Here is a 27,492-nt window from a genome sequence, read left to right as displayed (position 1 = left end):
ATTGCTATGAAGGTGATAGTGGGCCTTTAAACCCCTGCAGTCAATGCAGCGATAGTGGTTTCGCAATAACCTTTGGTAGGGAATTCCAAGATATTGACCCAGTAACATTACTGTCCAGAGTTGCAGCAACTTTACTTTGCATCTCGCCTTCTTGCTGTGCTCAATCTAAACACTGGATCGCCAGAATAGAAGAGTCCCATTCTCTTAAACCTCACAATACATGCTTTTGACAAGAGCAAAATTCATTGTTCAAGTTCTGTCCCTTCAACTTGTATTTAATGCTTTTTAAGAAGTTAAATGTCAATACCCTTACCTAAATAATAAGTTTATACCAAAGAGGGTGAACATTACTCCAGCGTAGCCCACGATCCCACTGGCGTAGCTTAATTTGTAGAGTAGCAGAAACCATTTATAAACCAGCCTGCAACAACAGAAAAGAAAGAGATAATGTGTATAAGGACATGTCCAAATGAACCAAAGATGGAAAACTGCATCAAAGAATGTAAAAACTCTCATGTGAAATCAATTGGGCTGTCTCAGTTTTCTGGTGGGCACAAGACAAAACTGCTTTTATTAACTGATATGTTAATAGGGTTTGATAAAGTAGAATGGGGGGGGGGACTCAAGTGGAGCATAGACACCAGCATGGACCTGTAAGGCTGAATGGCTTGTTTCTGTGCTGCAATTTAATGTAAATCTACGCAATCAACGGTTGATTAGGAGGGCGAACTGGGAAGTGCCTCACCAAGGAGGTCTTCAGAGGTTGGGGCATAAAGGCAGAGCATCACCAAATCTGTGCTTTTTAAAAATTTATCTACAGGACGTGGACATCGCTGGCTAGGCCAGCATTTATTGCCCATCCCTAATTGCCCTTGAGAAGGTGGTGGTGAGCTGCCTTCTTAAACTGCTGCAGTCCATGTGGTGGAGCTCAACCCACAGTGCTATGAGGGAGGGAGTTCCAGGGTTTTGATGCAACGACAGTGAAGGAATGGCGATATATTTCCAAGTCAGGATGGTGAGTAGCTTGGAGGGGAACTTCCAGGTGGTGCTGTTCTCATGTATCTGCTGCCCTTGTCATTCTAGATGGTAATGGTCGTGGGTTTGGTAGGTACTGCCTAAGGAGCCTTGGTGAGTTTCTGCATTGCATCTTGTAGATGGCAAACACTGCTGCTACTGTGCGTTGGTGGTGGAGGGAGTGAATGTTTGTGGATGGGGTGCCAATCAAGTGGGCTGCTTTATCCTGGATGGTCGCAAGCTTCTTGAGTGTGGTTGGAGCTGCACTCATCTAGGAAATGGAGAGTATTCCATCACACTCCTGACTTGTGCCTTGTAGTTGGTGGACAGGCTTTGGGGAGTCAGGAAATGAGTTACTCGCTGCAGGATTCCTAGCCTCTGACTTGCTCTTGTAGCCATAGCATTTACATAGCTAGTCCACTTCAGTTTCTGCTCAATGGTAACCCCAAGGATGGTAGTAGTGGGGAATTCAGTGAAGGGAGTGTTTGACAGGACACTGTACTGGGAGCTTTAATCTGTATCAACCCAGTGCTGTACCTGTCCTGGGACTGTTTTTTTAAAATTTATTCTTTCATGGAATGTGGGCATCACTGGCACGTTCAGCGTTTGTTGCCCATCCCTTAATGTCCTAATCAGAGGGCAGTTAAGAGTCAACCACATTGCTGTGGAGTCACATATAGGTCAGACTAGGTAAGGATGACAGATTTTCTTCCCTAAAGGACATTAGTGAGCCAGATAGGTTTTTTTTCCAACAATGACGATAGTTTCATGGTCACCATTACTGAGACTAGCTTTATATTTCAGATTTATTAATTGAGTTTTAAATTCCACCAGCCATTGTGGTGAGGCTTGAACCAATGTCCCCAGCACACTAGCCTGGGCCTCTGGATTACTAGTCCAGTGACAATACCACTAATCCATCATCTCCATTGTAGAGGGAACTATAGGGGACAGTGATCATTGTATCATAAAGTTTCGGCTGTCTATGGAAAAGAGCAAAGAATAATCTAGAGTAAGAATAATGGGGGAAAGCCATCTTCAATGGAGCAATAATAAATCTGGGCCGAATAAATTGGAATCAAGGGTCGGCAGGAAAAACAGTAGCTGAACAATGGACAACCTTCAAAGAACAGATAGTTCAAGCACAGTCAAAGTATGTTCCCTCAAAGGGAAAGGCAGAGCAAACAAATCAAGGGCTTCCTGGATGACAAAAGATGAAGCAGAAAAAGTGTGTTTATGACAGAGGTCAGATGGGTAATACAAGGGAGAACCAGGCTATATATAAAAGGTTCGGAGGGAAAGTGGCAAAGAGAGAGTATGAAGAGAGACTGGCAGCAAACATAAAAGGGGATCTCAAAGTCTTCAATAGGCATATAAACAATAACATGGTGATAAAAGGAGGAGTAGGGCTGATTACAGGCCAACCAAAAAGAGGATTTATGTATGGAAGCAGAGGGAATAGCTGAGGTATTAAATGAATACTTTGCATCTGTCTCTAACAATGAAGAAGATGTTACCAAGGCCACGGTAAAAGAGGAGGTAATTAATACACTAGAGGATTTAAAATTGATAAGGAGGAGGTATCAGATAGGCTGCTTACACTTAAAGTTAATAAAGCACTGACACCAGATGAGATGCAGCCAAGGACACTGAGGGAAGTGATAGTGGAAATTACAGAGGCACAGGCCAGAATTTTCCACTCTTCCTTAGACTCAGGGGTGTTGCCAGGGGGCTGGAAAATTGCAAATATTACAACCTTGTTCAAAGAAGAGTGTAAGGATAAGCCCCAGCACTACAGGCCAGTCGGTTTAACTTCAGTGGTGGGGGAAATTCTAGAAACAATAATTCAGGACAAAATTAATAGTCACATGGAAAAATGCAGGTTAAGAAAAGTCAGCATGGATTTGTTATGGGAAAATCATGTTTAACTAATTTGCTTGAATTTTTTGATGAGGTAACAAGGATGGAGATGGATGAAGGCAATGCTATTATGTGGTGTACATGGATTTCCAAAAGACATTTGATATAATGCAGCATAACAGACTTGTGAACAAAGCTATCACTCATGGAATAAAAGGAACAGCAGCAATACGGATATGAAATTGGCTGAGTGACAAGAATCAGAGTAGTGGGTTAATGGATGTTTTTCAGGCTGTAGGTTTGTAGTAGAGATCCCCAGGGGTCAAGGACGGGACCCTTGCTCTTCCTGATATAGGTTAATGACCTAGACCTTGGTGTAAAGGGCATAATTTTTAAAATTTGTGGATAATAATGAGGGTAGTGTAGAACTTCAAAAGGATATAGAAAAGTTGATGAAATGGGCAGACAAGTTGAAGATGAAGTTCAATGCAGAGAAATGCAAAGTGATTCACTTTGGTAGTAAGAACATGGAGACAAAATAAAAGAGTACATTTCTAAAGGGGGTGCAGGAGCAAAAGGACCTGGGTGTATATGTGTACAAGTTGTCGAGAGGGAGCAGGACAGGTTGAGTGGTTAATAAAGTATACAGTATCTTATTTATTAATAGGGGCATAGAGCACAAGAGCAAGGAGGTTATGTTGAGCTTGTATGAAACAAAAGTTCGGCCTCAACAGGAGTATTGTATCCAGTTCTGGGCGCCGCACTTTAAACAAGATGTGAAGGCATTGGACAGAGTGTAGAAAAGATTCATGAAAATGGTTCCAAGGATAAGGAACTTCTGTTATGAAGAGTTAGAGAAGATGGAACTGCTTTCCTTTGAGAAGAGAAGGCTGAGAGGAGGTTTTATAGACGTTTTCAAAATCTTAAAGGGTCTGGAAGAACTAGCTTAGGAAAGCTGTTACAATCAAGGAAGAGGGGACAAAGATTTTTTTTAAATTGCCAAAAGAAGCAAAAGCAACATGATGAAAAACTTATTCACACAGCGAGTGGTTAAATTTTGGAATGCACTGCCTGAGAGTGTGGTGGAGACAGGTCAATTGAAGCATTCAGAATTAGACTGTTATCGGAAAAGGAAAAATATTCAGGGTTACATGGAGAAGGCAGGGGAATGGCACTAGGTGAACTGTTCATTTGGAGAGCTGGGACAGACATAATGGGCTCAATGGCCTCCTTCTGTGCTGTAACAATTCTGTGATTCTGTGTATCTGACCCTGTGTGGTACCTGCCCTGGGACTGTTTGATGGAGACAGTGTAGATACTCTGTATCTAACCCTGTGCTGTGCCTGTCCTGGGAGTGTTTGACAGGGACAGTGTAGAGGGAGCTTTACTCTGTATCTAACCCCGTGCTGTACATGTCCTGGGAGTGTTTGCTGGGGACAGTGTAGAGGGAGCTTTACTCTGTATCTAACCCCGTGCTGTATCTGTCCTGGGAGTGTTTGATGAGGATAGTGTAGAGGGAGCTTTACTCCGTATCTAATCCCGTGCTGTACCTGTCCTGAAAGCGAAAATGTGGAGCAAGGTTAATGCTGCCGCTGGCTGCTTGAAAGTGTGCTATTCCCCAGCACTAATTCACTTTAATGAACAAATTCACAGGGATTTGTGCTCTTTCCACAAGTGGGAAGTTAAGTTTTTATTAAATGTTTCTGCCTGAGCTGATCAGTGTAGCAACTGAATTAAAATAAATAAATGCATCTGCAGAATTCCCCCCTTGGTGGTTTATCTGCTCTCCTCTCCTCGCTTTGGGTCAAAGGAGGTTTTGCTGCCTCCAAAGACTGATGAAGAAATCAATCAATCCACCTGCTGTCCCTATATGGGCTGTTACAGCAATCTGGCAGTTTCATGATCACCATTACTGAAGTTAGCTTTTTATTCCAGATTTAATTAATTAATGGAATTTAAAATCCATAAACTGTCACGATGGGATTTGAACTCTAGTCTCTGAAGCACTTGAATAGGTCCCTGGGTTATCGCTCCAATGATGCAACCACTCTGCTACCCTCAAACATTAACAAAGTTGTGGGAAATTGCTGAACGAGGAGACGTTCTTTATGCTTCTCATCACAAACTAGCACTGGGTTAGTTGTGTGACGATTTGAATAATTTTTTCTCCTAATGGGCTGTGAATCTTTGGAACTCTTTCCCCAGAGAGCACTGGGAGGCTGGGTCATTGAATATTTTTAAGGCAGAGGTAGATATATTCTTGACTAACAAGGTCAAAGATTATCGGGGGTAGGCAGGACATGGAGTTGAGGCCATTAACAGGTTAGCCATGATCTTATTGTATGGTGGAGCAGGCTTGAGGGGTCGAATGGTCTTCTCCATCTACTAACTCATATGATCATATGATAACCAACACCCAGGAAGACACTTTCACCATGTTGTTGAGAATAACTGCTCTCTGCACCAGCATGAGATGGTTGATATAATGAGATTGGGGCAAAGCGGAACAATGGATGGTGTGGACTGGTTCTATTTTGGGGGGGGGCTTATTTATTTATTTATTCTTTCATGGGATTTCCCTTCTTAAAGGGCCATTAGTGAACAAGATGGGTTTTTATGACAACCGATGATAGTTGTCATGGTCACCATTATGGATACTAGCTTTCAATTCCAGATTTCATTAATTGAATTTAAATTCTACCGCTGCCATGGTGGGATTTGAACCAGTGTCCCCAGAGCATTAGCCTGGGCCTCTGGATTACTAGTCCAGTGATATTACCACGACACCATCATTTCCCCTGAGAGTGTGGGAGGGGGCAGAAGCGGTGAGCTGGCAAGCCAGCATCAAGGTTTGAATGGCAAGATTAGAATGGATGTCAGGAAGTGTTCCCTCAAAACTGCACTGAACTGTCATCCTAGATTAGGCACCCAAAAAGAAAGAGCTTGCATTTATCAAGTGCTTCATGACCTCAGCACGCCAAAATAACGATCATAGAAGAGTGACCCATGAGGACAACAGGGCCTCAGTTTAACACTTTATCTGAAAGATGGCATCTCTGACAATGCTCCGACAGGGCCATGCTCCCCCAGCGCTGCCCCTCTGACAGGGCGGAGGTCCCACAGTGCTGTTCTTCCCACAGGGCAGCACTCTCTCAGCACTGCACTGGGAGTTTTGGCCAAGATTATGTCCATGGGGGAATGCCCATGTATCCGTAGCTGAAACAGAAAGATGGATAAAGGGGTAGGATTCCCCCCAGCAGGTTTGCCTCGTTCACTGAGCACATTACCTGGGCGTCGTTCCCTCTAGTGGTTTCCGCGTTGCCCGGAAAGTAATAAAGGCTGTGATTATGGAGAACAGCACCCAGATCACTAGGAACCTCCACCAGTGCAGTTTGGCTGTGAAATACAGGGGCACAACCCACATCTGGAACAGTGTCACGAGCTGCGTGAAATCAAAAAAACACAAGTGTAACATCACAGTCTCACACGACGCATATCTGTGTGTGGCAGCCAGAAGGAACCGTCGTTTCTGGGGATACGTCACCTTGAGTCTTTCATCTCATCACTCTAGGCAAGATTGCAGAGCTAAAATGGCAGTGTTCTCATAATGAGTTACTGGAAAAGCATTCAAAGCTTCTCTCAGCCTGGAACGCGGCTGTGTTCTATGTCCCTGCTGCACCCAACAGATTACTCCATGGCACTGATTCACTTTGAAAGAGTTCCATTTGCTATCTGCCCTGAATCTGTTATTCACTAGCTTATATTCAGAAGACAATTACAGGCATTTAGGCTTTCAGGCACAAGCGTTCATAATTATGAACTGTGATTAAACAATTACAGGTCCCAAGTCTGCTTTGAATCTGTTTAACATTAGGCTGAGACTGGCAGGTCCAGCCCTGGGAGCAATCTGAAGAGACGCTGCACGAGATGACGATTACGCAGCATATTTCACTTGGAATCTTACAGCAGAGGAGGAGACTGTTCAGCCCATTGTGCCTGCGCCAGCTCTTTGAAAGAGCTATCTCAATTAGCTCTTCTCCCCTGCTCTTTCCCAGTAGCCCTGCAATTTTGCTTCCTTCAAACATTCATCACATTCCCTTTTGAAAGTTACTATTGAATCCGCTCACACTGCCCTTTCAGGTGGTGTATCGCTGATCACAAAACTTGCTGCGGAAAAAAAATTCACCTCATCCATTCTTTTGTCAATTACCTTAAATCTTACCCTTGCCAAGAGATGAAGGGGGAGATTAAACAGAACATAGCAAAGATGAATAGGAGGTTTCAGGGAAGTGCAATCAGTCTTTTGGTAGTACAGAACTTGAGTATTGCTGAAAAAAGAGACATGACATCGAAGCTTTTCATCTTACACTCATCAAGACAGATTTGCAAGAATACCAATCGTAAAGGGAACAACAATTTATACTGCATGAAAAGAGTGCTGATTGGTTGGCAAGTGAACTATGATTGATAGAGGCATTGCCATGGAGAATGCACCAGGGAACAGTATAAATTGTCGTTCCCTTTACAATTGGTATTCTTGCAAATCTGTCCTGATGAGTACAAAACGAAAAGCTTTGACAGCATGTCTCTTTTTTCAGCAATATGGAAGTGCAATTGTTCTTCTTTATGGACTGGAGACTAATACATTAATTAAACGAGTGACAAGCTGAGAAGATAGATTATATTAAAACAAAAATGCATAGCACGCTCATCTTTATTTTCCAATCCCTCCATGGACTTACCCCCTCCCTATCTCTATAAACTCTTCAACCCCAAACCCTCTGAGATATCTGGGCTCCTCTAATCCTGGCCGCTTGTGCATTTCCATTAGTGGGCTGTGCCTTCAGCTACCTGGGGCCCAAACTCTGGAATACCCTCACTACACCTCTCTGCTTCCCTACCTCACATTCCTCCTTTAAGACACTCCTTAAAACCTACGTTTTTGACCAGGATTTCGGTCATCTGTCCTAATATCTCCTTATATGAACAAAAGAATTAAGAGCAGGAGCAGGCCATTCGGCTCCTCGAGCCTGCTCTGCCATTCAATAAGCAGATAAGGCAGATCCGCCATTCCGCCTACGCCCTGATGACCTTTGACTCCCTTGTTAGTCAATAATCTATCTTCCTCTGTCTTAAAAATAGTCACTGACCCTGCCTCCGCCACTTATGTGGCTCAGTGTCATTCTTTCTTTCATAATGCTCCTGTGAAGCGCCTTGGGATGTTTCATTATGTTAAAGGCTCTATATAAATATAAGTTGTTGCTGTAGTAAAACGAAAGGGGGTTAACACAGGGTGATTGACGAGACTGAAAAATCCAGAGGAACGCCACAGGATTGGGAGAATTGTGTCATCAGCCTCACAAGGGTGAAGAGTGAACATCTGGGTCTCTCTTTCCACCTCAATGCCATTTCCCCCCAGGCCTTGATTGCCCGTTTTATGCCTTGATGGAATCAACCCTATTGGGACTTCCTATTAACACTGCAGTATACGTGTTATTCTCACAGCTCTAGATAAGGAAACAGCTCAGCCGTGTTGAACATATTTATAAAGATCCTGGAGTGAGTCTACATTTGTTATGCAAACCTTTCCAGTCACATTGTACAATGCGTAGCCTCAATAGCCCATCCTCCACCACACACTTTTCTAGGCTTTTACAATTTGGAACGTAGGCATCACTGGAAAGGCTGTCATTTATTGACCATCACTCAGAAGTTTGCTAGGGCACTTCAGACAGCAATTAAGTTATCCACATTGGCCTGGGGCTGGAGAAGCATGGTCCAGATCCAGTAAGGACAGTTTCATTCCTGAAAGGGTTAATAGTGAACCAATTGGGTTTGTGTATCAATCCGTCAGTTTCTTGGTCAATTTTAATGGAGAACATCCAGCCCCTTCAGACTGTTCCACTGCTCAATTAGGTCATAACTGATATGTGTCAATGTCTTACCAATTGCATTGTTACAGTTTCTTAATGTCAATTACATTGTTAAGGGAAAGAGGTGGTGAGTATCTGAACACATATAAATAGGAGATAGCTGGGACACTGGGGAGAGATGAGGAGTTTTGACACTGAACAAAGTCAATAAACTCTCTTAGCAAGGAAAGGCTGTGTCTTAGTTTTGACTTCACCAACCAGCATGGAAACTGTTAACAATCTGTACCTTAATTCCATCTACCCGTCTTAGTTCTACATCCAGTAATACCCTTACGCAGAGGATAGTTTCTCTCTATCTAACCTATCAAATCCTTTAATCATCTTAAAGATCTCAGTTAGATCATCCCATAATCTTCTAAACTCAAGGAAATGCAAACCTAGACTGTGTAACCTGTCCTCATAATTTAACCCTGCTATTGTGGTATTATTCTGCTGAATTTGCAATGCATCCCCTTCATGGGCAATATATCCTTCCTGAGGTGCGGTGCCCAGAATTGAACACAGTTAGTCTAGATGGGGTCTAACCAGAGCTTCATACAACTGAAGTCTAGCTTCCACCCCTTTGCATTCTAGGCCCCCTCAGGATAAAAAAACAAATTCAAGTTCTCAGACTATGCTGGGATTTGAACTCTCATTTTCTGAATTATTTGTTCACTAACACAACCATTACCATGCATGAAATAAATACACCCTTACATTGTAGGACTTGGCGTGTCTCTGCTTCCACTGCACCAGAAGAATCTGTGCAACCACCAAGGTAACAATGAGAATGAGGACCATCTCTGCGTGCATCGCCTCGTGCCCACGGTGTTTGGCATGCATCCGTGCATGTTCCACCCTGAAATCAAGCAAGGCGTGGTAAATAGGAAGGGACCATTGGGGGAGTGCCAAGATCTGAATGGTGTTGTATAAATGCAAGTACTTCTTTTTCATGATCTTGGGTCATCCCAAAGCACTCCATAGCCAATGAAGTACTTTTTTCTGAAGTATCATCATTGTTGCAGTTACATAAGATATACAGTAAATAGACTGGCCATTTGGCCCAAACTGTCCATGCCGCATTTATGCTCCACTCAAGCCTCTTCCTAACCCCTCATCCAGCTATATCAGCATAACCCTCTGTTCCCTTCTCCATCAGATAGATGTTTGTCCAGTTTTCCCTTAAACGTATCTATATTATTTGCCTCAACCACTCCCTACAGTAGCGAGTTCCACATTCTCACCACTCTCTGGGTAAAGAAGTTTCTTCATTTGATTTAATGATGACGAACATGTATTAATTGCTTCTAGCTTTGTTCTTCTGGCATGTGGGAACACTGTGTCTATTCTATCAAAATCTTTCATTATTTTAAAAAACCTCCAATAGATTATCCTTCCCCTGCAGCCTTCTCTATTCAAGTGAAAAGAAATCCAGCCTGTTCATCCTTTTCCAACAGGTAAAACCTTACAATACTGGTAGCATTCTTGCAAATCCTCTGCACCCTCTCCAGTGTAACTATATCCTTTTCATAATATGGCGATCAAAATTGCACCTATGTAATGCAAGCAAGGTTTGATACAATGTAAAAAACACAGCCGCCCATTTTCACACAGGAAGATCCCACAACAGCATTGAAATAAATGGCTAAGTTAGCTGCTTTAGTGAAGCTGGTTGAGGGATAAATTTTGGAACAAATGTGTTAAATGGACAGAAGCCCAGAGACCAGGGGTACCATCCCTTGGACAAATGGACCTCAAGATAATCTTCATGTCCTGAAAATCGATTTGAACAACAACACTGTTAAAAAAATGTTTAAATTGCATCAAAAATTTTTTAAAGTATCAATTTAAGTCACTTCAAGAAGCATTTAGTCTTCCCTAGTCTGAGTACAGAATTTCTAAAACCTGTGTATGGTTGCCATGGCAACTCTCTCACTTTCGAAAACTGTCATGTTTACTATGGTAAGCGTATTTCATTGGCAACCAATTGCCATGACATTTTATTTATATCTGAACAAAGGCTTCAGATCAGTTCCCTTTAAACAATAAGGTAGACTCCATAACATATTACAACGTTAACTACATTAAGGCTGAGTGGGTTAAATAATGCAGGACCACTGCTCCACATAGCCCTGTAGGTCTCAAGGGCCCTCTGCAGGCTGCACTGAGTTTGCTGGTGTTAGCCAGGGGGAGCACACTGAGGCAGCAGCCCTAGGCTAGCATGGGGTCTTGTTCCTGGTCCAGTGTTTCTCATCGGGCATTGTGTGCGAATGTGGAGCAAGCCCAACACTGTGCCAGGACACAATGCCCTCTCAGTGTCACATAGGCTGACAATATTCACTGTCCAGGGCCCCAAAGATGAAGGATGCCCCCCGTAGGCAGGAATCACCTAATTTTTTTTTAAAAAGCAAGCTACTCTCTAAAATGCAGATTTACCGTAATTTTTTTTGTATTCACAGGATAAAGGCGTCACTGGCTAGAACAACATTTATGACCCATCCCAAATTGCCCTTGAGAAGGTGGTCGTGTTTCACCTTATTGAAACGCAACTGAGCAGCTTGCTCTGTCATTTCAGAGGGCATTTAAGAGGTAACCACAGTGCGGAGGGTCGAGGGTCACATGTAGACCAGGCCAGGCAAGGATGGCAGATTTCCTTCCCTAAAGGGCAGCAGGGAACCTAATTTTTTTTTTAAAAAGATGACAATCTGGTAGTTTCATGGTCACCATTACCAATAGACGACATTTATTCCAGGTTTAATTAACTGAAATTAAATTCCCCATTGTCATGGTGGGATTTGAACTCACATCTGTGGATAATTAATCCAGGTCTCTTGATTACTAGTCCAGTAGCATTACCACTTTGCCACTGTACTCCCAAATAAGAAGTCTACCCACACTTCCACGTTAACTCACAAAGGATGATCCTTTGTCTGAGAGCTTGTAGAGTGCCATTGGTATCTGTGGAACTGTACCCTGGCCTTCAGAAGGAAACCCTTAGTGAATTTATTAGTGACTATTTTATAGCTTTGAGCTTCTTGAGAAGTGAAAATATTTTATCTATCTATATCCAATCAAAGCCCTTCATAATCTCAAAGTCCTCTACCAGATCACCCCTCGGCCTTCTTTCTTCTAGAGCATGTTCAGTCTTTCCTGATAGTTATAACCTCTCAGTTCTGGTATCATCCTTGTGGATCTTCTTTGCACCCTCTCCAGTGCCTCTATCTCCTGTTTTACTGCACATGGCTCACCTCCATCTTTCCTCTGGTGACAGGCCTGTCAGGTCAATCTGAAAGTGATGGGAAAAGATATTAGTGACAATGACTTGGTTGGGTTAAACTGTATATTTGCTCAGAAATAGCTTCAGTTTTGGGTATGAGACTGGTTGCATTAAGTACAGTGGTACAGGATGCTGACAGAATGAACCAACAGGCTGCAATAGAAACATAGAAACTAGGAGCAGGAGTAGGCCATTCGGCCCTTCGAGCCTGCTCCGTCATTTATTATGATCATGGCTGATCATCCAATTCAATAGCCTGCTCCCACTTTCTCCCCATATCCTTTGATCCCTTTCGTCCCAAGAGCTATATCTAACTCCTTCTTGAAAACATACAATGTTTTGGTCTCAACTACTTTCTGTGGTAACGAATTCCACAGGCTCACCACTCTCTGGGTGAAGAAATTTCTCCTCATCTCAGTCCTAAATGGTCTACCCCATATCCTCAGACTGTGACCCCTGGTTCTGGACTCCCCCACCATCGGGAACATCCTTCCTGCATCTACCCTGTCTATTCCTGTTAGAATTTTATAGGTTTCTATGAGATCCCCCCTCATCCTTCTGAACTCCAGCGAATATAATCCTAATCGACTCAATCTCTCCTCATAAGTCAGTACCGCCATCCCAGGAATCAGTCGGGTAAACCTTCGTTGCGCTCCCTCCATAGCAAGAACATCCTTCCTCAGATAAGGAGACCAAAACTGCACACAATATTCCAGGTGTGGTCTCACCAAGGCCCTGTACAATTGCAGCAAGACATCCCTGTTCCTGTACTCGAATCCTCTGGCTATGAAGGCCAACATACCATTTTGCCTTCTTTACTGCCTGGTGCACCTGCATGCTTACCTTCAGTGACTGGTGTACAAGGACACCCAGGTCTCATTGCACATTCCCCTCTCTCAATTTATAGCCATTCAGATAATAATCTGGGCAGCATTTGCAATTCATTGCCACTACTTACACCCACCAGTGACAATCAGCAAATGTTCTAGTGAAGTACCAGTCCCTTTTTTGCCAAAGTGATCAGTCCCCAGGGAGGGAAAAAAAAATCACCTTGTCTCACTTGGAATCTTACCCCAGAATCTGGAGCCTTAGGGTTCAACCCTCTGCTTTAAAGACCTAAGTACCTCAGTGCTTACTGGGGCACTGCAGCACTGTCAGAGATGCTACCTGACGGGTGAAGCATTAGACCGAGGCCCCAGTAGGACAGTAACGATCCCCTGCCTCTAATCAAAGATTAGGGAGGTTTTGTATAACTCTTGTTTAAGTGGCCCAGTCAATGTTCAGCCTCTCAATCAACACTACCAAACCAGTTATTAAGCTGTGGCATCTTCCTGTGTACAACATGGCTGTCACATCTGTCTACATAAAAGTTCCTACACTTTTAAAAGCGAGTTCTTTATTCACTCTGGGGATGTGGGCGTCACTGGCAAGGTCTGCATTTACTGTTCATGCCTTGTGATGGAGTCGGTGGGCCACCTTCTTAAGCCACTGCAGTTCGTGTGGTGAAGCTCCCCACAACATTTCCTATAATATGACAGTGAATTCACTTCACTGACTGTAAAACACTTTGGAATATCCTGAGGTGATGAAAGGTATTATAGAAATGCAAATCCTTTTCTTTTATATTGATGTTAGGTAGGGAGTTCATGGATCTTGACGCAGCCACGATAAAGTGATTAAATTGGATGTCCTGAGTGACATGACGTGATACAAATTCCTTTAGTCTGGTGCTCACATCTTAAAATACTCTCAATCCATCATTGCATTTAGCAATTAAAGAGGACAAAGTTATATAGACTTGTAATCCTATAGCATCTTTCACAATTTCAGACCCTCCCAAAGCTCTTTACAGCCAAAGATAGTACTTCTGATAGTGCAGCATTCCCCTTGGAAATACTTCTGAAGTGCAGTCACTGTTGTAATGTAGGAAACGTGGTTGGCAATTTGCACACGAGGTCCAAATAGTAACATGATAATGACCAGATAATGTTTTTATTGGTGTTGTTTGAGGGATAAATATTGACCCAAGACACTGAGGAGAATGCCCCTGCTCTTCAAAATAACGCCATGGGATTGTTCACATCCACCTGGCAAGGCAGACAGGTCCTCGATTTAATGTCTCACCCACAAGATAGCACCTTTGATGGTGCAGCATTGCCTCGACACTGCATTGGAGTGGCAACCTATATTTTTGTGCTCAAGTCTTTGGAGTGGGACTTGAACACACGACTCCCTGACTCAGAGTTGAGTGCGCTACCAGTATTCAAGACTGACATGGAAATCTCACATCCATATCTCCTGTACTTTAATCCCAAGTAAAAAAAACCTTCAAATAAAACTTGAAACCAAGGACAATGTACAATGTACAATGAATATCAGGTTCAGGCACGACCAATCAGGAAAAATAAACACACTAATCAGGCTGCGTGTAATGTAAATGTTTGTTGCAAACCAGTGCCATTTTCAAATTATTTTTTATTCATTCATGGGATGTGGGCATCGCTGGCTGGGCCAGTAATTATTGCCCATCCCTAGTTACCCTTGAGAAGGTGGTGGTGAACCACCTTCTTGAACCACTGCAGTCCTTGTGGTGTAGGTGCACCCACAGTGCTGTTAGGGGGGGGAGTTCCAGGGTTTTGACCCCAGCCCCCTGGAAAGAGTTGAGAATTTTTCTTGTCTAACTTGCACTTTGCCTCAGTTTGTCTCTGTCATCTTTCCTCTGTAGTCCCACTCCGAGTACATCATCTCGGCTGGCTTTCCACTGCAGTACAAAAGGGGTGCTGCACCATCAGAGGCAAAACTGTTCTGCAGATGCCACAACATTATTAGAACAGGGGGAGAGTTCTGCAAGAATCCTGGCCAATATTCTGCCCTCAAGCCACACCACAAACAGGCGAAGCAGTCATTTATCTAGTTTCTGCTTGCGGGATCTTACTGTAATCAACACGGCTGCCATCTCTGCTTACATAGCAACAGTGATTATACCACTGTTAAGATCCTGGATCAGACCCCTAAACTTCTGGTATTATCTGGTTAGAGATCAGTAACTTTTTTGTTTAGACAAGCTTGAGATCCCAGGTACTTACTAAGAGAGTAAAGCCACAAGATTCCACGGTTTTTGAACAAACAAAATAAACTTGTACGATAAAAAGTCAGAAAAGTAAAACAATTTACAATATCTATCTTATACAACATTCCGAATTAACATGAAGTTCATGAATTGACAGGCAAACTGTGGTCAAACACACTACACTGCACAACGAACGGCAGACGTGACCAAGACAGATCCCACGGAATTCTCAGCAGCCCACGCAGACGTCAGTATCCACTGTTACACAATCTCCCTTATGAGGGGTTTCCAGTCTCCACCTTCAAAGATCTAGCCTCTGAATTCCCTCCAAAAGTTGCTCTGACTCAGGCCACCTCAGCTACTGCTCACCTACCAAGGTTCCTAGTCTAGTCTCCCAAGACTACTTTCCTCTGGGTTCCCGAGCCCGCACTCCAACATTGACTCATGGACACAACTCAGTTCTTCAGCAGTACAGAGTATCCTGGGCTTTATTAATAGGGGCATAGAGTACAAGAGCAAGGAGGATATGTTGAACTTGTATAGGTCATTATTCTGGCACCAGCTAGAGAAAAATGTCCAGTTCTGGGTGCCACACTTTAGGAAGAATATAAAGGCATTGGAGTGATTGCAGAATATTCACAAAGTGATTCCTGGGGTGAGGAACTTCAATTATGAAGATGGATTGGAGAAGTCTTAGAGAAAAGAATGTTGAGAGGAGGTCATGTGAGATCTGGACAGGGTAGATGAAGAGAAACTGTTTCCACTCATGAAAGGATCGAAACCGAGAGGGCACAAATTAATGTCATAAGTACAAGATGCAACAGTGATATAAGGAGGAACTTTTTCACACAGCGAGTGGATGGGGTTTGGAATGCACTGCCTGAGAGTGTGGTGAGGCAGGTTCAACTGAAGCATTCAAAAGGGAATTAGACTGTTATCTGAAATGTAAGTATATACAGGGTTACAGGGAGAAGGAAAGGGAATGGTACTAGGTGAGTTGTTCAGATAGCCGGTGCAGACACGATGGGCCAAATGGCCTATTTTATGTCTTGGGTAAATGAGTTCATTGGCCAATCAAACTCTAACTGCACGCCTTTCTATGTTCTCCTCAATTGCTGCTTGCAATCAATAATGGGGAGAGACTGATGTAAGAATAAACATTGATGGTTTATTGAGACATGGGCAAAGCACCAGATCATACGTGCTCACTCAGAAAACTCCAGAACTAGACTTACAGTTCCCAGTTGCCCGCGCTGTACAGTGATTCGTCAGTGCTGTCACATGATCAGTACACTTGCATTCTCTTAAAGGGACAGGCTAACCTCACTTTACCACATCCCTCCCCCTTTATTTAAAAGTACAGCTAACAAGCTAAAACACATTAACTATTTACACAATAATTATCGACAGGTCAAGTCTCTCAGGAGGCTTTCTCGGATGTGTTGAGCGTCTCAGTTCAACAACCTCGGCTGGTTTTCCCGAGACCGCCTTTTCAGGGACAGTTGCCCACTAGGTTCCTCAGTGAAAACTGGCAGGTTTGTCTCCCTGACCCCCTCGGGTCCCACAGGCCCCACCAGTGTGACCTGCCCTCTACAGGCAGCACAAACTCAGGCGTAGATGAAGGCCGCATTTCTTCTTGTGGGACTGGCGTTCTTTTGCGGAGATGATCCATGTGTCGTCTAATTATTCGGCCGTTTACCAATACATTATAGGAGTGAGGTCCAGGTCCTGCACTCACCTCGCCTGACAGCCTGTTTGGTCCATCTCCAAAGTTCTTCACGAGGACCGCATCTCCCACCACGAAAGTTCTTTTGCGACCATAACCATCATACCTGGTTTTCTGTGCCTTTTGGCTTTTCTCCACCCTCCCCTCTAAATTCGGCTGGATAAGGGTCAGCGGGTGTGGAAACGTCTCTTCATTAGTAGTTCTGCAGGGGCAATGCCCCTTGTTGTGTGTGACGTGGTCCGGTATGCGAACAAGAACCAGGACAATCTCATGCCGACGGAATCCTCTTCCATCTTTTTCATCCCGGATTAAAGGTTTGGATGCCCGCTCAGCCATGCCGTTCGATGCTGGGTGGTAGGGTGAGCTTTTGATGTGGGTAATGCCGTTAAGGATCGTGAACCGTGGAACTTCCTGCTGATAAAAGCTGTCCCGTTGTTGGACACAAGGATCTCCGGCGACCCATACACTGCAAAACTCTGCCGCAAACAATCTATGGTGGCAGCTGACGTGGGCAACCGGACTTCACAGACATCGATCAATTTGAAGTGGGAGTCAATCAGTAAAAGGAACATTGTGCCCAAGAAGAGCCTCACGTAATCGACGTGGAGGTGCATCTATGGCTGCCATTCCCCTGGGTGCAATGGGGCTAAGGGGGGCGGGGGGGAGCTTTTGCATCTGCTGGCATTGAGGGCAGCTTTTGACCAGGGTTTCTTTATCCAAACCCATGCCTGGCCACCACAAAAAGCTGCGTGTGAGCATCTTCATTCTGCTAATGTCCTGGTGAGTGCTATGTAGTTCGGCTAATAACGGCCTTCATGTCCTCGGGGACACGATAACCCTTGCTCCCCGGAGTAAGATGTCATCCTGGCAGGAGGGTTCATATTTACGATCAGAAAAGAGCTTCATCTCCTCAGATTTGGATCCACCTGACCAACCATTCAAGACCTGCTCCTGGACATTAGACCGTTGTGGGTCCCGGATTTGTCAGGTCTGAACAAGGGAGGAATCCAGAAAATTTAGCACTAAGACCAGTTCCTGGGGAATCGGAACCTCCCCGTTATTAGCTGCCAGGGGAAGGTGGCTCAGTGCGTCGGCCTGTGCGATTTGAGTTCCCGAACAGTGAACAAAAGTGTATTCATGGGCTTGCCAACTCCATTTCTGGTTCTTCTTAAACTGGCCAAAAATGGGGCCAGCACAGTCGAGAGGTTTGGGAGGCATTGGCCGTAGTAGTTTACCATGCCTAAGGCGGCCTTAAGCTCTGTGGTATTTCCCGGGGCAGTTGCCTCGCAAATGGCCTGGGCTTTTTCTTCCACAGGATGCAGGCCCTGTGCATCAACCTTGTGGCCCAAGTAAAGCTACCTCAGCTTGGAACAGACACTTCTCTCGTTTTAAACGTACCCCCGCCTGTGCGAAATGTTTGAGCACCTCTTCGAGATTTGCTAAGTGTTCATCATTGGTCAGTCCCTTGACCGATATGTCATCCAAGTAAACGATAACATGGGGTAATCCTTGGAGCAGGTTTTCCATCGTTCTTCAGAAAATAGCACACACCAAGGAGACCCCGAAGGGTAGGCGTGTGTATTGATACAATCCATGGTGCGTATTAATGGTGACAAATTCCCTAGAGTCCTCTTCCAACTCTACCTGCTGGTAGGCATGGTTCATGTATGTGGTGCCCCCTGCCAACTTTGAAAACGATTCCACAATCTTGGGCATCGGGTATCTATCAGGTTTGGCCACCTTATTGACAGTTAGCTTATAGTCACCACATAAACTCACACTTTGGTCCGGCTTTTTTTTTTATTCATTAACGGGGTGTGGGCTTTGCTGGCTGGGCCAGAATTTATTGCCCACCCATAGTTGCCCTTGACAAGGTCGTGGTGAGCTGCCTTCTTGAACCGCTGCAGTCCATGTGGTGTAGGAACACCCACAGTGCTGTTAGGGAGGGAGTTCCAGGGTTTCGACCCAGCGACAGTGAAGGAACGGCGATATATTTCCAAGTCAGGATGGTGAGTGACTTGGAGGGGAACTTGCAGGTGGCGGTGTTCCCACCTATCTGTTGCCCTTGTCCTTCTAGATGGTAGTGGTCATGGGTTTGGAAGGTGCTGTCTCAGGAGCCTTGACAAATTCCTTCAGGGCATCTTGTAGATAGTACACACTGCTGCTACTGTGCGTCGGTGGTGGGGGGAGTGAATGTTTCTGGATGTTTGTCAATCAAGCGGGTTGCTTTGTCCTGGACAGTGTAAAGCGTCTTCAGTGTTGTTGGAGCTGCACTCATCCAGGCACGTGTTGAGGTGAGTTACTTGTCACACAATTCTTAGCCTCTGACCTACTTTTGTAGCCACAATATTCATATGGCTAGTCCAGTTCAGTTTCTGGTCAATGGTAGCCCAGAGGATGTGGATAGCGGAGGATTTAGTGATGGTAATGCCATTGAACATCAAAAGGGCGATGGTTGGATTCTCTCTTGTTGGAGATGGTCATTGCCTGACATTTGTGTGGGTCGAATGTTACTTGCCACTTGTCAGCCCAAGCATGGATACTGTCTAGGTCTTGTTGCATTTGGACATGGACTGCTTCAGTATCTGAGTCGTCGCGAATGGTGAACATTGTGCAATCATCAGCGAACATCCCCACTTCTGACATTATGGTGGAAGGAAGGTCATTGATGAAGCAGCTGAAGATGGTTGGCTAGGACACGACTCTGAGGAACTCCTGCGTTGATGTCCTGGAGCTGAGAAGACTGTCCTCCAACAACCACAACCATCTTCCTTTGTGCTAGGCATGACTCCAACCACAGTGTTGCTCCCCTGATTCCCATTGACTCCAGCTTTGCTAGGGCTCCTTGATGCCACACTCAGTCAAATGCTGTCATGATGTCAAGGGCAGTCACTCTCACCTCAGGAGTTCAGCTCGTTTGTCCATGTTGAAACCAAGGTTAAGTAATGAGGTCAGGAGTTGAATCACCTTGGCGGAACCCAAACTGGGCTTCAGTGAGCAGGTTATTGCTAAGCAAGTGCCGCTTGATAGCAAGGTTGTTGACCCCTTCCATCACTTTGCTGACGGTCGAGAGTAGATTGATGGGGATGGTAATTGGTCGGGTTGGATTTGTCCTGCATTTTGTATACAGGACATACCTGGGCAATTTTCCACATAGCCAAGTAGATGCCAGTGTTGTAGCTGTACTGGAACAACTTGGCTAGGGGCATGGCAAGTTCTGGAGCACAAGTCTTCAGTCCTATTGCTGGAATATTGTCAGGACCCACAGCCTTTGCAGAATCCAGTGCCTTCAGCTGTTTCTTGATATCACATGGAGTGAATCGAATTGGCTGAAGACTGGCATCTGTGATGCTGGGGACCTCTGGAGGAGGCGGAGATGGGTCATATACTCGGCACTTCTGGCTGAAGATTGTAGCAAATGCTTCAGTCTTATCTTTTACACTGATGTGCTGGGCTCCTCCATCATTAAGGATGGGGATATTTGTGGAGCCTACTCCTCCAGTGAGCTGTTTAGTTGTCCACCACCATTCACCGTTGGATGTGGCAGGACTGCAGAGCTTAGAAGTGATCCATTGGTTGTGGGGTCGCTTAGCTGTGTTTATCAGTTGCTGCTTATGCTGTTTGGCAAGCAAGTAGTCCTGTGTTATAGCTTCACCAGGTTGACAACTCATTTTTAGGTATGCCTGGTGCTGCTCCTGGCATGCCCTCCTGCACTCTTCCTGAACCAGGGTTGATCCCCTGGCTTGATGGTAATGGTGGAGTGGGGGATATGTCAGGCCACGAGGTTACAGATTGTGTTTGAGTAAAATTCTGCTGCTGATGGCTCACAGTGATTCATGGATGCCCAGACTTGACTTGCTAGATCTATTCGAAATCTATCCCATTTAGCATGGAAGTAGTGCCATACAACATAATGGAGGATATCCTCAATGTGAAGGCGGGACTTTGAATCCACAACGTCTGTGCGGTGTTCATACCTACCAATACTGTCATTGACAGATGCATCTGCAGCAGGCAGAGTGGCGAGGATGAGGTCAAGTATGTTTTCCCTCGTTGGTTCCCTCGCCACCTACCGCTGACCCAGTCTAGCAGCTATGTCCTTTAGGACTCGGCCAGCTCGGTCAGTAGTGGTGCTACCGAGTCACCCTTGGTAATAGTGACGACGGACATTGAAGTCCCCCACCTAGAGTACATTCTGCGCCCTTGCCACCCTCAGTGCTTCCTCCAAGTGGTGTTCAATTTGGAGGAGCACTGATTCATCAGCTGGGAGAGGGCGGTATGTGGTAATCAGCAGGGAGTTTCCTTGCCCATGCTTGACTTGATGCCATGAGGCTTTATGGGGTCCTGAGTCAATGCTGAGGACTCCTAGGGCAAATCCCTCCTGACTGTATACCACTGTGCTGCCACCTCTGCTGGGTTTGTCCTGCCAGTGGGACAGGACATACCCAGAGATGGTGATGGTGTTGTCTGGAACATTATCTGTAAGGTATAATTCCGTGAAGATGACTATGTCAGGCTGTTGCTTGGCTAGTCTGTGTGACAGTTCCCCCAATTTTGGCACTAGCCCCCAGATGTTAGTAAGGAGGACTTTGCAGCGTCGACAGGGCTGAGATTGCCGTTGTCATTTCCAGTACCTAGGTTGATGCTGGGTGGTACGTCCTGTTTCATTCCTTTTTTGAGACTTTGTCACAGTTTGTTACAATTGAGTGGCTTGCTGGGCCATTTCAGAGGCTGTTTAAGAGTCAACCACATTGCTGAGTATGGAGTCATGAGTAGGCCAGACCAGGTAAAGACGACAGACTTCATTCCCCAGAGGACATTAGTGAACCAGATGGGTTTTTACAACAATCGACAATGGGTCCATGGTCGTCATTAGACTTTAAATTCCCGCTTTTTATTAAATCCAAATTCCACCATCGGTTGTGGTGGGATTTGAACCCTGGTCCCCAGGGTATTACACTGGGTCTCTGGATTACTCGTCCAGCAACAATACCACTACGGCTTCAGTACAGGTATGACAGGTGCTACCCACTCAGAAAATTGCACTGGTTATCGGATGCCCAATTTTTCCAGTCTGTCCAGTTCGGTTTCAACTCTGTCCCGTAGAGCATAACAGACAGGTCTGGTTCTTATAAATCTGGGGGTTGCGTTTGTGTCTATATGGATCCTGGCCTGTAGCCCTCGAATCCTTCCTAACTCATCGTTGAAAATGGAAGCATACTTTTACAACAATTCCTGTAAGCTTTTTGTTGTAATTTGAAAAATTTCACCCCATTTCAATTTAATCTTTGGGCCAGTTGCGGCCTATTAAGCTGTGGCCCTCTCCAGCTGCCACTAACAAGGGCAACCTTTCAGATTGATTTCCATACGTCACTGAGACTTGACATAACCCTTAGTCTTCAGTCTTATTTCTTCACCCATGTATGTCCTCAGCTTTGTGTCTGAACCTTCAAACTTCAAAGGATGGGTTCCTTTACTCAAATATCTAAATGTATGCTCTCCAATGACAGACATCAGCACTCCCATATCAACTTCCATCTTAATAGGTTGTCCGTTGATCATTATGGCTACTTGGATTGACTTGGTCCTACCCACTTTGAGGTTATATAACGAATGGATGTCTGATTCTATTTCTTCTGACTCTTCCATGAGGTATATCGCACGATTTTTCCCTCTGCCTTTATAGTGTTGTTTTAGCCTTTCTCTGCAGTGCTGCATTATGTGGCCATAGCGGTGGCTGAAAAAGCACTCCACTTGTTTGAGTTGTTGCTTGCACACTGGAGGGCTGGATGTATTTCTCTCATTCATTTTGAGAGTTTTCATTGCAGTACCATTGTTTTTCATTGGTCTGAAGCTAGAGAGCATTTCCCGCCTTTCCGTGGGGTCCAAAGTTTTCGCCCCTTTGGTTGCCGGATTGTCCCAATCGACCAGATGGACGGCTCCGTTTTATGTCTCTTTTATAGCTTTGTAATTTCTAACAGCACTCTCCATCACGTTAGCTAATTTTAATCTCTTATTGAAGTCTAGACCAGGTTCGGCTAATAAACACCTTTGGGTAGCATCATTTCCAATCCCGCATATCAGCCAGTCTCTCAACATGTCACTAATGGACGTTCCGAATTTGCAATGCTCAGTTGATGCCTTTAAAAGGGCCACATTGCCTCCTCTGGAAGCCTATTCCTTGAACTGAACTTGAAGTTCTGCACAGTAACTGACAGCTTTGGTCTCAGGTGGCTCGGTACAAGTTTTATTAATTCATCGAAAGTCTTCGAGTCTGGGACGCTAGGTGACGTGAAGCTGTGGATCAGGCTGTACGTTTTGCTCCCGCCTGAGGACAAAGAATCGCCCTCTTCTTCTCCTCCCCCGCGATGTCGTTAGCAGTAAAAAGGAACGCTAGGCATTAAACGTACTGAGGCCAGTTATCTGAAATGGGGTCAAACGGATCGACATGCTCGAACTACGGTATCGTGGACGACTGCAAAGGGACTGCACTTCCAATAGGCTTTCCATGTAATGACACATTTAGCCAGTTTGGCTTACCTGGAAAAATTTATTAATTTTGCTTCCAATTTCTACCCCTCCATCACTTTCACATGGTCCATCACTGACACTTCCCTTCCTTGACCTCTGTCTCAATTTCTGGTGATAAACTGTCCACCAATATTCATTACAAGCTCACTGACTCCCACAACTACCTCGACTACAACTCTTTCACACCCTGCTTCCTGTAAGGACTCCATCCCATTCTCAGTTCCTTCGCCTCCGTCGCATCTGTTCCGATGATGCCACTTTCCAAAACAGTGCTTCTGACATGCCTTCCTTCTTCCTTAACCGAGGTTTCCCACCTACAGTGGTTGACAGGGCCCTCAACTGTGTCCGAGCCATCTCCCAAGCCTCTGCCCTCACACCTTCCTCTCCCTCTCAGAACCATGATAGGGTCCCCCTTGTCCTCACTTTTCACCCCACCAGCCTCCGCATTCAAAGGATCATCCTCCGCCATTTCCGCCAACTCCAGCATGATGCCACCACCAAACACATCTTCCCTTCACCCCCCCCCCCGGCGGCATTCCGTAGGGGCCGTTCCCTCCGGGACACCCTTGTCCACTCCTCCATCACTCCCTCCACCTCAACCCCCTTCGACGGCACCTTCCCATGCAATTGCAGAAGGTGCAACACCTGCCCCATACATCCCCCCTCCTCACCGTCCAAGGGCCCAAACACTACTTTCAAGTGAAGCAGCATTTCACTTGCACATCCCTCAATTTGATCTACTGCATTCGTTGCTCCCAATGCGGTTTCCTCTACATTGGAGACACCAAACGCAGACTGGGTGACTGCTTTGCGGAACACCTTCGGTCTGTCCGCAAGCATGACCCAGACCTTCCTGTCACTTGCCATTTCAACACTCCACCCTGCTCTCTTACCCACATGTCTGTCCTTGGCCTGCTGCAATGTTCCAGTGAAGCTCAACGCAAACTGGAGGAGCAGCACCTCATCTTCCGATTAGGCACTTTACAGCCTTCCAGACTGAATATTGAGTTCAACAACTTCAGATCATGAACTCTCTCCTCCATCCTCACTCCTTTTCTCAATATTTATTTAAAAAAAATTTTCCCCCCACCTATTTCTATTATTATTTTTAAACTTTATTTCCATTCATTGTTTAATCACCACCTTTTTTCACCATCCCCTCCCCCCACCCCCACTAGGGCCATCAGTCACTTGCTCATCCTACTTTCTACTCTTAATGTCACCATTAGCACCTCCTTTAGCCAGTATCACCACCATCAACACCCCTTCGACGTTTTGTTTATGGTATCTTTTGCAATCTCTCCTTTGCCTCCACCTTCTATCCAGCTTCACCTGTCCCACCCCTCCTTAAACAGTATATATTTCACCACATTTCTGTTTCTCTTTAGTTCTGAAGAGTTGTACGGACTCGAAACGTTAACTCTGTCTTTCTCTCCACAGATGCTATCAGACCTGCTGAGTTTTTCCAGCAATTTTTGTTTTTGTTTCAAGATTTCCAGCATCCACAATATTTTGCCTTTAACCATGGACTAGACATGTATTATGCATTCTTTCACAGGATGTGGGTGTCGCTGGTTAGGCCAGCATTTATTGTCCATTATTAAGGTATAGATACACCCACAGTGCTGTTAGGGAGGGGGGGATTCCAGGATTTTGACCCAGCGACAGTGAAGGAATGTAGATATATTTCCAAGTCAGGATGGTGGGGAACTTGCAGGTGGTGGTGTTCCCATGTGTCTGCTGCCCTTGTCTTTCTAGGTGGCAGCGGTCGTGGGTTTGGAAGGTGCTGTCTAAGGAGCTTTGGTGAATTCCTGCAGTGCATCTTGTAGATGGTACACACACTGCTGCTACTGTGCGTCGGTGATGAAGGGAGTGAATGTTTATGGATGGGGTGCCAATCAAGTGGGTTGCTTTGACCTGGACGGTGTTGAGCTTCTTGAGTGTTGTTGGAGCTGCACTCATCCAGGCAAGTGGGGAGTATTCCATCACACTCCTGTTTTGTGCCTTGTAAATGGGGGACAGGCTTTGGGGAGTCAGGAAGTGAGTTACTCACCGCAGGATTCTTAGCCTCTGACCTGCTCTTGTAGCCACAGTATTTATATAGCTAGTCCAGTTCAGTTTCTGGTCAATGGTAACCCTGAGAATGTTGATAGTGGGGGAATTCAGTGATGGTAATGCCACTGAACATCAAGGGGTGATGGTTGGATTCTCTCTTGTTGGAAATGAGCATTGCCTGGCATTTGTGTGGCACAAATGTTACTTGCCACTTGTCAGCCCAAGCCTGGATATTGTCTCTGAAGTCATCGTGCAGACTCGAAACGTTAACTCTGTTTCTCTCCCAACAGATGCTGTCAGACCTGAGTTTTTCCAACATTTTCTGTTTTTATTTTGGATATTGTCCAGGTCTTGCCGCATTTGGACATGGACTGCTTCAGTGTCTGAGGAGTTACAAATGGTGCTGAACATTGTGCCCAAAATGCTGAATATTGTGCCAAACATCCCCACTTCTGGCCTTATGATGGAAGGAAGGTCATTGATGAAGCAGCTGAAGAAGGTTGAGCCTAGGACACTACACGGAGGAACTCCTGCATTGATGTCCTGCAGCTGAGACAATTGACCAACAACCACAACTATCTTCCTTTGTGCTAGGTATGACTCCAACCAGCTGAGAGTTTTCCCACTGAATCCCAGACATAGTGAGACAAAATCCAACTCTCTAAGTACAGCACAGGAATGGCCATTCCAGAATCCAACCCACACTTTAAACTGGCAGGTCAGGCACTCAAGGGTCATTCCTAGGTGGTGACAAACATTAATTCGGCTTGTAAGATCCTGTGAGAATGCAGGGCTCCCTCAGTACTACACTGATCTTAACCCTGTGTAGCAGCTGGAATCTACAACCTTCTGACTTAGAGGCAACAGTGACTTGGAAAATTGTGAGCTTGACAATTTACTACTTGCCGAAGACTTAATTGGATTAGCAACTTGCCTGAAGCTAGGGTGGTGTCCCATGACATCAGTGTTCCAACCAAGTGTGAATAACAGAAACCCTTTGGTTCAGAAAAAAAACAAACTTCCAACATTGTGACCATATACTTCATCACCTCAAACGACTCCAAACATCAGTGATGAATGCCCAGCTACAAATGGCCTCACCAGATACAACCTTAGACCAGAATGGCAAAAATCTATGACCCAATTGTAATGATGGGCATTTCCAGATGCAGTTATAAAAATATCACACACCACTTTGTTGATTTTTTAAAAAATATTTGTTCATGGGATGTGGGCATCACTGGCAAGGCCAGCATTTTTGCCCACCCCTAATTGCCCTTGAACAAGTTGCTGAGCCACCTTCTTGCCAACTGAGTGGCTTGCTCGGCCATTTCAGAGGGCAGGTAAAAGTTAACCACATTGCTATGGGTCTGGAGTCACATGTCGGCCAGACTGGGTAAGGGCGGCAGATTTCCTTCTCGAAAGGACATTAGTGGACCAGATTACCTGATAGTCTCAGTAATGGGTGAGCATGAAACTAACTTTATTCCAGATTTATTTATTAACTGAATTTAAATTCCTCCAGCTGTCACAGTGGGATTTGAACACATGTCTCCAGATCATTGGTCCAGGCATCTGGATTACTAGCCCATTCACACAACTACTGTTTCTGACAAATTTTCTCACTATACATCAGATGTAATGAGGCAGTCTCAGCAACTGAACACAGTGATGGCAGTTAGCAGGAGGAGGATGAATTGATGTCCAACAAGATTTAACTAGGTGCTATATCCAATAAACTGCACAGAAAGGACATTCCACACCCTGTTAATCACTGTTTTAGCAATCTAAACTACTAACATGGTCAGTCTGTTCCCTTGAAAATACAAAAAAAGTCACATTAATGTAAAGTAAGTTCAGAGTTTAATGGTAATTACCCAGTGAGCAAGTCACTAAATACAGACACACGCCTGCACATGACTTAACTGTTGCTAATGTGTATGGGTGAGAGGTGTTGGTGTTGGTGAGCGGAACACAATCAGCACAAAGCACTCCCAGTGTCGAACACGCCTTCTAACTTTTCCACCAGTCTCTAACAGTATTTACA

At 45.0% G+C, this 27,492-nt stretch overlaps 1 protein-coding gene across 2 annotated transcripts in view; it reads right to left on the bottom strand.

Moving 5' to 3' along the window:
* LOC144682534 (E3 ubiquitin ligase RNF121) overlaps nt 1–27,492 on the bottom strand; it is a 59,156-nt gene that overhangs the window by 23,875 nt on the left and 7,789 nt on the right. Inside the window, exons 2-5 of one of the 2 annotated variants that reach the window (XM_078544953.1) lie at nt 12,035–12,072; nt 9,504–9,645; nt 6,162–6,316; nt 314–421 (exon numbers count right to left, since the gene is read on the bottom strand). In XM_078544953.1, coding sequence (XP_078401079.1) covers nt 314–421; nt 6,162–6,316; nt 9,504–9,645; nt 12,035–12,072 — 443 coding nt within the window. The remainder of the gene's footprint in view (nt 1–313; nt 422–6,161; nt 6,317–9,503; nt 9,646–12,034; nt 12,073–27,492) is intronic. The other variant, XM_078544954.1, reaches the window with a different exon arrangement.

Source organism: Cetorhinus maximus, chromosome 7 (genome assembly GCF_964194155.1).
Source record: "Cetorhinus maximus chromosome 7, sCetMax3.hap1.1, whole genome shotgun sequence".
NCBI classification, from domain to species: Eukaryota; Metazoa; Chordata; class Chondrichthyes; order Lamniformes; family Cetorhinidae; genus Cetorhinus; species Cetorhinus maximus.
The sequence above is the reverse complement of the archived record's forward strand: the minus strand, read 5'-3'. Positions and strand labels throughout refer to the sequence as shown.